We start from the raw sequence: 11,219 nt of genomic DNA on the forward strand, positions 1-11,219 counted from the left end.
AGGGAGGCAGATACCTTGGGGGCGACGGCGCGCGGCGGAGAGAAATCGAACGAGTGAGAGTGTGAGGGGAGAGTGAGGACGCGGGGTGTGAATATGGTGCTTGTAGTAGTAGCGCTGTTTCGTAACCAACGCTACTGCTAAGCTCCATAGCAGTAGCGTGTTAAGTAAACCAGCGCTACTGCTATGATCAATAGCAGTAGCGCTTTTAGACAACCAGCGCTACTACTAAGTCTAAGCATGTAAAAAAGCATCGGTCATTAATGATCTTTTTGTGTAGAATCTAAATTGTCAGTATGAATCCTACACATAGAGTGCAATGAAGACCATGTGGTTGTGATAGTTTGAGAAGCACTATATTTAAGGTGGTAAACACTCTGTTCGGGGAGCAAGGTGGGACTAAACTTTGGTCATAGGAGGGGATTAGATTTAGTAGTAGCGCTGGTTGGGAGAAAGCGCTATTGCTAAGTACAATAGCAGTAGCGCTTGTTCTATATGAGCGCTACTAGGATACCTAGCCTACCGGCACCGGTCTGGCAATTATAGTAGTAGCGTGTTTTATAACTACAACGCTACTGCTATGTGCATAGTAGTAGCGCTCTGTCTACCCAAGCGCTACTGCTAAGTTGTAGGGACGTGGCTTTTTAAAAAAGCGCTAATGCTAAGCTCCTGTGTATAAGGTTTCACTAATAGTGAGATTTTCTATAAATTTCCTGTAAAGCAAATTCATTGCACCAACTCCCTCTAAACAAAAATCGTTAGCATTGCCTACATCTAAGGAATAGAATAATAATATGTGGGCTTGGTGATTGAAAACTGAATGCTCAAAAAGGTTGAACAAAATATTATTTTTTGGATGTTGATAGTGATTAGAGGTAGCCTGGCCCACTCCTTAGAGGCTTACTACATTGCAAGAAAAATAAATAAAATTAGAGACAAGCATATGAAACCCACGTTAGAGGCAGGTTTAGAGGTACAACCTGCATCCTCGAATCCTTCTCAAAGAGTCCGCGGACGCCCCCGGTCCATGAAAAAAGCGACCCAACCGGATCCATCATCATACAATCACGTCTGGATTGTCCACGAACTATCATATTAAGAATAAATGTAGGGAGGATATAAGGGCTCGCGGACGCGCCCGGTCGGTCCGCTATGTAGGACGCGACTCACCCCGTACCACTTTCTCTCTTTATTTTTTTCATTCTTTTATTTCCCTCTCTTCATCTTGGCAATCACGTGCAAGTAATTGGATATATAAGAAAGGAAATGAGAAATGTGATTACATAAATAAACAAATATGGGCTCAAAACGGAAACGCCCAGCATAGACATGCCGGGCGCGTTCGCAAACGTTTAGGGGGCTAGATTTGCTAAATCAGGCGATAGATACTCTTACACACCCATGATGCTCTTTTGTCAATTATTCTCTTTATTAAAAGTAATAATTCACCTCATGTTTCGCAAATAAAACGAATTAACCAGGTGCTCCACCAATAATAGTTTGGCAGCACACGACAAATTTGAGTGTGTTGATCTATTTTTATTTTTTGTGAGGAAGGTGTAGGTACACTCGCATTGCCAGTACTAAGCGTGTACACACATGCTACATGTTTGGGGAATTCTTTTTATTTGACCGCTCTGTTAGCAGCTGGCTAGTAGCATTCACGGTTCAGATGAAACCGACCGCCCTAGATGGGGTCAAATTAAGTTCCCCTAGGGCATCTCCAATGCCGACCCCAAAATTACAGTATCCATTATGGACTGGTCCGAACCATTTCATGAACAGTGATATGGAAGCAGGCAATCCAACCGTGTCCATATACATTTTAAATCGAATTTTAATAAACCGGACGAATTACATACAAATTGAATGATTTTCATATAAGGCGGACAAAAAATTACATTTCCGACATATTTCTATTAAACTATAGTGGACTAGGCTCTTTTTGCCTAGTCTAAATGATTGCGGGCCGCGACGGCACCCGTTTCCCGCAACATGTCTTCCCCAGGTTTGGCAGTAAGCTCACCGGCTGGCTATGAACCCTGGAAGTGGAGCTTCAGCGGGAGGGAAAGAATAGTAGTTGCCTTCTCGAAGCTTCGGCAAGCTCTTCGACTGTGAGGCCTGACAACGTCTGCCTAGGACCCAATGTTGGGGATCGTAGCAGAAATTCAAAATTTTCTACGCATCACCAAGATCAATCTATGGAGTAATCTAGCAACGAGGGGAAGGAGAGTGCATCTACATACCCTTGTAGATCGCTAAGCGGAAGCGTTCAAGTGAACGGGGTTGATGGAGTCGTACTCGTCGTGATCCAAATCACCGATGATCCTAGTGCCGAACGGACGGCACCTCCGTGTTCAACACACTTACAGCCCGGTGACGTCTCCTACGCCTTGATCCAGCAAGGGGAGAAGGAGAGGTTGGGGAAGACTCCATCCAGCAGCAGCACGACGGCGTGGTGGTGGTGGAGGAGCGTGATACTCCAGCAGGGCTTCGCCAAGCACCGCAAGAGACGAGGAGGGAGAGGGGTAGGGCTGTGCCAAGAAGGAGATGTTCTCGTGTGTATGGCAGCCCAAAACCTCAAGTATATATAGGGGAGGGGAGGGGCTGCGTCCCCACCTAGGTTTCCACCCCTAGGGGTGGCGGCCAGACCTAAATCCCATCTAGGGGGCGGCCAAGGGGGGAGAGAGGGGGCCTCACCACTAGGTGGGCCTTAGGCCCATCTGAGCCTAGGGTTTCCCCTTTTTCCCTTCTCTCTTCGCCTTGGGCCCTGGTGGGGGGGCACACCAGCCCACCTGGGGCTGGTCCCCTCTCACACTTGGCCCACGCAACCCTCTAGGGCAGGTAGCCCCACCTGGTGGACCCCCGGGACCCTCCCGATGGTCCCGGTACGTTACCGATAGCACCCAAAACCTTTCCGGTGACCAAAACAGGACTTCCCATATATAAATCTTTACCTCCGGACCATTCCGGAACTCCTCGTGATGTCCGGGATCTCATCCGGGACTCCGAACAACATTCGGTAACCACGTATATCTATTCCCTATAACCCTAGCGTCATCGAACCTTAAGTGTGTAAACCCTACGGGTTCGGGAGTCATGCAGACATGACCGAGACAATTCTCCGGTCAATAACCAACAGCGGATCTGGATACCCATGTTGGCTCCCACATGCTCCATGATGATCTCACCGGATGAACCACGATGTCAAGGACTTAATCAATCCCGTATACAATTCCCTTTGTCCAGCGGTATTGTACTTGCCCGAGATTCGATCGTCGGTATCCCGATACCTTATTCAATCTCGTTACCGGCAAGTCTCTTTACTCGTTCCGTAACACATCATCCCGTGATCAACTCCTTGATCACATTGTGCACATTATGATGATGTCCTACCGAGTGGGCCCAGAGATACCTCTCCGTTACACGGAGTGACAAATCCCAGTCTCGATTCGTGCCAACCCAACAGATATTTTCGAAGATAACTGTAGTGTACCTTTATAGCCACCCAGTTACATTGTGACGTTTAGCACACCCAAAGCACTCCTACGGTATCCGGGAGTTGCACAATCTCATGGTCTAAGGAAATGATACTTGACATTAGAAAAGCTTTAGCGTACGAACTACACGATCTTTGTGCTAGGCTTAGAATTGGGTCTTCTCCATCACATCATTTTCCTAATGATGTGATCCCGTTATCAACGACATCCAATGTCCATGGTTAGGAAATCGTAACCATCTATTGATCAACGAGCTAGTCAACTAGAGGCTTACTAGGGACATGGTGTTGTCTTCTACTCTACCGCGCTATCAACGGCGGCGGTCGTGGACGTGTCGGCCTCGTCGTTGTGGAGGCACAGCGTGAACGGCAGCGATGGCTTGGCCGACGCGAAGCTGGCGGCGTTGTCGGTGTCGTCCTCAAATTCCTCCGGTGTTGTGTCGATGTCCATAAGCAGAGCGTCTTTCTCCGCCCGCAGGACGCGCAACCGCGATCGCTCACAGATGATCTTGCAGCGGTGCGGTCAGACAGGAACAACACCTTCTGCCCTTCCACGTCCGCTACCATGGCCATGATGGCGTTGTCGTTCACCAGGTCACCGGCGATTTGCTCCTCCGCAATCCAGTGCTCCTCGGATGAGGCGCTGACACTCTGGAGTGGCGCTGACCGGCATGAATGCGAGGCAAATGCTTCACGCTGAAATGGGCGCGGGCGAGGAAGAGAATTTCGGATGAGACCGGGGTGTCCGACGTATGTGTGGCAGTGGTTTGAACGCTCAGAAAGCCCCTCGTCTTTCCGTTTGCAGAAAAAGAAGGCCCCGATCGATCAACAGATGGATAAAGTACCGCGTTGAAGACCGTCTGATCCACATGAATATTGGGAAATTTAAAGGTGGAGATGCACCATCATACATAGTACGTTTTTTTTGCGGGACATACATAGTACGTTCTGTTGTGCGTGCATCGCTAGGTAGCTAGGCAACAGCCGGTCGAAAACTCGCCCATCGGTAGACTTTTCCATGCCCCTCTCGACCAACCAAAACCCCCCTCCACCGGCCAGATCGAGACGTTCACGTGCCCGTGACTCGGCATCATTTGTGGTACTGCTACAGGAAGCAGAATGCTGGAATGTACGTATATGCATATACATTTTTTTTGTGAAAATATGCATATACATGTGTGGCTCTAGGACAGCAGGGACAAACTCAAAAACCGTGTGTTGTGTGCAGGATGTCATGATATTTGTCGTCAACATCACTACCCCACACACACACACACATCGTACGTACGCGCGCTCAGAGAAAGAGGAAACCGAGCAAACATGACGAACATGTTGCTCCTAAAAATATCAGAAGAATATATGTCTCTTATTTTTTAACAAGTCCTTATAAACACATCCATACAAAAAAAAATCAAATTCTAGGGGATGCCGTAGTCTTCTTCATCTTGCATCCGTTGACGGCCTTTTTATTAGTATGAATATGCATACTTTGAGGTAAAAAAATACATACATATACTTTATCATAATTTCTTCACGCTAGTTGCTGCTCATAGCAAGATGCATGGTGTATGAGGATGCAAGTGTGGTCCCGCTAGACCCACAAAGCACGATGAATTAATTGATATACTACACTAAACAGTTTCAAATTTTCCTAACGAACAATCCGAATGCTGGAAGCTAAAAAGCAGGCCGGATCTTGGATCCAATGGTGTACCGGTCAAGCGAAGAATATAGTGAACATAGTGGATATTCGGCATGTGTGTTACTTGAAGATTCTCTTGTAGTAGTTAGTAAACTCTGCTTTATTCTTCTTAGTTGCATGTTTTGGCCTCTGGCCCTGACAGATTCTGTGAACTTGTTGGCTCATTTTCAGTGCAACCGGGAAGGCACTCCCTGTTACTCTAAAAAACATGCTTAGTGTGCATGCATGACGTGACGCGCGTGAGTGATGTGAGAAGTAATAAACTTGTCTTTGTCTACACTAAGTAAATGTGCATTACTTAAGGTACTACGACAAATTGACTTAGCATGGAGTATCTAGCTAGCTACTCCTAGTTCACTAGATAACAGACGTATGCTACAATCGTGCACGTTTAGTGAATTTTGCACATGACTCACCTGGGGCGAACAGTCCACTCCTCGGTGGAGGATGGATCGACCCAGCGGCACCCTCTGCTCTGCTCTCCTCTCCCTATAAATCTAGAGGGCATGTATGCATTGCTCCTCCATCAATCCAAAGACACAGCAGCAGCAACAGCTACTTGTTCATCCCATATCGTCCAAGCTAGTTAGTTACCCAGTTAGCTAGCTTAGTCGATCTGTAACACGGCACACTTAGCTAGCCAGCCACCATTGATTCAGCAACCGATGGCTGCTGCGCATGCCTTCTTCTCCTTCTCCTCGGTCGAGTCACTGCTCCATTCGGCTTCATGGGTAGCTGGAAATGGTGGCCGGAGCGGCCGCAACTGTAGCTTCTTCCGCCCTTCGCCTGTGATATGTCCCGGGCCGGAGCCTGCGTCCCATGAGCTGTCGGATGATTTTGACTTCCAGGTATTGAAGTATATATTGTTGTCGTACAAACAAAGAACATACATGGCAACAAAGGTACATGAATGCAATTTGAGAACATGCATGCTTATGTCTCTTTTGAATTAATTTGGGGATCAGTTTCATACATATTGGACGTAATGCCGAGACTAGTTCTCATCATAGATGCCTAGCCCTCAATATAAACGTCGCCTTCCACCAAAAGAATCTTTTAACCTGAGTTTAGAGATTCATTTTCTTTTCTTGGAAACAGTTTGGCATCTCAAGGTAACTTTGAATATCTTGTGGTCTGCTGGTTGTTCGTGCAACATCCTAGAATGACATCTACTCAGGAACCAAGGAGAGAGAGAAAATATGTGTACTTCATTCATAATCTAATGTCGTTTTTTTGAATCAGTACAATTTTCAAACTCTATCTTTGATTGTTGATTGTCATAAGATGTTAATAAAATACTACCTCCGTCCGAAAATACTTGTTGGAGAAATGGATGTATCTAGACGTATTTTAGTTTTTGATACATTCATTTTTATCTATTTCCCCCACAAGTATTTCCAGACAGAGGGTGTATAAACCTACCATACAATGAAAGTAGTTTTAATATGTTTTCATACATTGATAGTAAGATTTGGAGAAATTTGGGTTCATACTTCTTTAGGATGTCATAGATAGCAACATTAGCATGTACTGTCGGTCATGGAAAAACCAAAGGTACTTGAATGTAATTAGCATGCATGTTTATGTCATTTTTCTAATTACTTCGGGGGTTCGATTTCACACCTATCAGAGCTGATGTCACATTTGAGTCTCGCCATGGGTGTTCATTGTCAACATAAATATCGCATTCATCCAAAAAAAACTCTCTTAACTTCAATTTGGCAATTCGTGAATTGCTTAAGATAAGTTTGAATATTGTGTGTTGTGCTGGTAGTTTTATATATATCTTTGATGTTAATTTCGATAAGAAGTGAACAAAATATAAACCTACGGCATCACTGGTATTTGTATTGAAAAAAATTATTGTAAGAGCTATCACCCGGCCAGCCTGAGTATTTTATTCATATATTAATAGTCAAACTTGAAGAATTTAGGATGCATATTTTTTATCATGTCATCTACTTTCAAACTGAGATAATATATGGTATCTATTGCACTTCTGTAAACTCTATATTTTTTATAAAAGAAGCTTGCTCTCTCTACAACACTAGGAAAGCCTAAGGAATGTTCAAGCGTTGCTGCAACAACCTCCGAAGAGTAGAGGAGGCATGTTGACAACTGTTGATCACCTAAAGCGCCTCTGCATCGACCACTATTTCCAAGACGAAATTGATACCATCATGGGCTCATGTGTGGATCTCATCCATAGTGATGATCTGCTTGATGCAACCCTTTCTTCGAGGATGATGAGGGAAGCTGGATATTATTTTTCGGCAGGTCAGTAACATACACGTTTAGTATGTTGAGTCAGATAAAAACACAAGTTTAGGAAGGTTGGGTGCAATTTGGTCTATGAAATGAATTTAGACGATAACTTTGCTGGAAAAAAAATCTAAGATTAGCCAAGTCCAATATTTAACTTTTAAGGTTTCCTTGTGGAGCATTTAAGAACCTCCCTTCAGATGTATTGTTCTCATTATTTATGACATGTGCCTAATACCCTTCTCCACGATGTTGCAGACGATGTTCTACGGAAGTTCATGAACAATAATGGTGATTTCAACATCGGGCTTAGCAATGACATTAGAGGGCTACTGAGCTTGCAAGACATGTCACACCTCAACATGGGAGAATCATCACTCTACAAGGCAAATGAATTCTCAAGCAAGCACCTTAGATTTGCAATTAAGTATATGGAGCCGAACCTTGCAAGATATGTGAGCCAGTCACTAGACCATCCCTATCATGTGAGCCTGATGCAGTACAAGGCAAGGCACCATCTGAGCTACCTCCAAAACTTGCCCACTAGGAACATGGCAATTGAGAATCTAGCACTTGCAGAGTTTCAGATTAAGAAGTTACAACATCAGAGGGAAGGGCAGGAGGTTAAGAGGTATAAACATAATAAACTAGTGTCCTTCCATGATTAATTTTCTACAAGATGGTCAATATGCGCATCATCTTGATAAGAGCGTAATGCTAGAACTAGTGGTCAAATTTACTAGTTCATATTTTTTATTGCTCATGTATTCCCATGACTAAAGGATTGGTGGTTTTTACTATATGAAAATTTCCTTTTCTCAAAGATGGTGGATTGATCTGGGATTGGCTCAAGAAATACCGGCTGCAAGGGATCAAGTTCTTAAATGGTACATGTGGGCCATGACTGCCCTTGAGGGTTTCTCTTTCTCTAGATATCGGGTTGAGACCACAAAGATCATCTCCATGGTCTACATTGTGGATGACATCTTTGATCTTGTCGCCACACAAGAAGAGCTCTCCCTCTTTAATGAAGCAATCAAAACGTGAGCACTGATGTTCCCTTAATAAATAAGCTTAATGCATTTTGTAGAAGTAATATAGTTACCTTTGTTCATCAAAAAATGAAGTATTAAATATGTCCAGTCAAATATACAAACTTATTTAACTTTGATGTATAATATATGCAGATTTGTTAAGATTGTTTCAAAATAAGCAATCTATGCAATATTTTCATAGATTAATAGTTTTCTAAATATTTATTGCATATTCCTACAAAAAAGTGCAAAGCATTGCATCTTAGAGATTGTTTATGACCAAAATGTCATAACTTTGCTAATGGAATAAAAGAATCATGGATTAGTTAAGACATTATACATGATATAAAAATATTGCTTTTATTGAAGTTTGAAACATAAATGCACATTTTGGCAGATGGGATCTTGCAGCCATTGATTCACTCCCAAGCTACATGATATCATGTTACAAGGCTCTTTACACAGTCACAAATGACATCTCCGATATGGTCAAGAAAGAGCATGGATTGAACCCTATCAATCATCTCAAGAAAGCTGTATGTCTGCTAAAAGGCTTCTTCATTTTCTTTAATTTGATTATCCTGAGCAACTAAATATTAACCCTAGCACCTCACATATTTTTACGTATTAAATCATTTAATTTTAATCTATGTTAATTAAAAAACATGTGAGGATTTGTGTTAAGTTCCTTATTTTTGTATGTACTCTCCCTTCCTACCCCACCTCCTCCAATTCTGATTTTGAAGATCAACCCGAATGGTTTTCCTTTAAAACCGTTCCAACCCCCAATCTTATTGGCTAACTAAATAAAATAATGTGTTTACTGATAAGTCAATAAGTGTCGATTAGATTACTAACTAAAGTTACCTTTTACTACGTAATCATATTAACTAAAATGATAGGTAAATCATTGTGACTACGTACAAAATATATGTGTCCTATTGCAATGCAAGGAAATTATCTAGTTGTATTTACAAGAAAAATATATAATAAAATTATACTCAAGGAATTAATCTTACCTTCCTTCATTTTTTCTTGTAGTGGGCAACTTTGTTTGATGGATTCATGATCGAGGGGAAATGGTTATCTACTAATCAGGCCCCTACATCCAAGGACTATCTAAGAAACGGCATCATCACTTCAGGAGTACCTCTTGTATTCTTGCATATTTTCTTCATGCTAGGCCATGATTTAACAGAGGACAACAGAGACTACATCTTTCGAATAATATCTTGCCCTGCAAAGATCATGAGGCTCTGCGACGACATGGGTAGTGCAAAGGTGATAACACACCAACAATTTGTCATACATATTCTTCTGGGCACCACCAATAATTTTACCTGAATAAATTCCATATATATTTGTCTGGGTGCGCATACACGTCAACATTCAACAAATTTAGCATGATCATACATTTTTTCATCATGTAGGATGAATCGCAAGAAGGACTCGATGGATCGTACAAGGAGTTGTATCAGAGAGAAAATTCTCAAGGTGACGTGGAGGAACACATGCTAGAGATAATCGCGGGTGAGTGGGAGGATCTGAATAGGGAATGCTTCTCTGGAACAAATTCAGCACTATCTCATGCCTTTGTCGGCACGTCACTCAACTTTGCGAGGATGGTCCACGTCATGTATGGCTATGATGATGAGCATAGGCTCCCCATCCTTGAGGATTACACCAGGATGTTGCTCTTCTGAATCATGCATGCTACCACGTACGAACCCAATGTTTCTGTAATAGAAATTGGATAGGAAGCCTATCATAAAAAAATGCATGCTAGCCCATTGTATGCAAGTCTATAAATGTAGTGCAACATTTTTTTCTAGGGTTGCCACGTAGGATGTTGACCAATATCCTGCACCATTAGCGTATGTGTTCCAAGTGATAAGACAATAAATATACGTTGCAAAAAAACCTAACCAGCCTGTAAGCTCATGCATGTGTTGCAATGTACGACGAGATGCATATGAAAGTGTTGGAACCGAACATATTGAAGTACTTATTTGTCTATGAAATTGTGAATGTATGAGAAGATTGTTGGGCTGCACAACTTTATGACATTGTGCATGTTGCTTTAGTGCAAGAAGTGGATTAATTTTAGTTGCAGATATGCTCTCTATATACAACAAGGAAGATCGATAAACATGGAAACCCCTGGGATAGACATCTATCTTAGAAGGGCAATGAAAAGAACCCATTTGTGGAAGACCCACATCGCAAATAGGTTTTTGATTTTTTTTGTCTGCACCAGTATTTGAAAGCCTACTACTAGCGTGTTGATAGTGCCCATTCATGATGTGTAGGTCGCATGCCACTAGTATCATGCTAGCAGCGTGTGGGTTACCAAGTGTGTGCGCTTCCCATTAGTGGTGTGTAGCCTGCATGCCACTAGTATCATGTTGGTTACTAGTGGCATGCGAAGTCCAGGCCACACGTAACCTAAATATCAGTGGCGTACTCACCGGCGTGCACCCCTGGTAAGTAATGTACTAATGACATTCCCTACATATCACACGCCACTGATAACTTAGTTACTAGTTGTGTAGACATCTACCCATATGCCACGAGTAATTATTTACATTTGAAGTAAACATCGCCGTACCAACATTTTATTCTAAATAGTACACATTATGGCCTACAACCTACCCTGCAACAATGATGGCTCCGTAGAACAACAATTGTACACCACATTATGAAATCTCTTATATACATTACTTGC

General features: G+C 42.8%; 1 protein-coding gene across 1 annotated transcript; it reads left to right on the forward strand.

The window, feature by feature from the left end:
- Positions 1–5,736: 5,736 nt before the first annotated feature.
- On the forward strand, positions 5,737–10,495 carry LOC119344547 (S-(+)-linalool synthase, chloroplastic-like). The gene is made up of 7 exons (XM_037614946.1): positions 5,737–6,046; positions 7,250–7,475; positions 7,719–8,091; positions 8,285–8,503; positions 8,892–9,030; positions 9,536–9,775; positions 9,925–10,495. The coding sequence occupies exons 1-7, from the start codon at positions 5,864–5,866 to the stop codon at positions 10,195–10,197; spliced, it is 1,653 nt and encodes a 550-aa protein (XP_037470843.1). The 5' UTR covers positions 5,737–5,863; the 3' UTR covers positions 10,198–10,495.
- The last annotated feature ends 724 nt before the right edge of the window (positions 10,496–11,219 follow it).

This window comes from Triticum dicoccoides, unplaced genomic scaffold, assembly GCF_002162155.2.
Source record: "Triticum dicoccoides isolate Atlit2015 ecotype Zavitan unplaced genomic scaffold, WEW_v2.0 scaffold17291, whole genome shotgun sequence".
NCBI lineage: Eukaryota > Viridiplantae > Streptophyta > Magnoliopsida > Poales > Poaceae > Triticum > Triticum dicoccoides.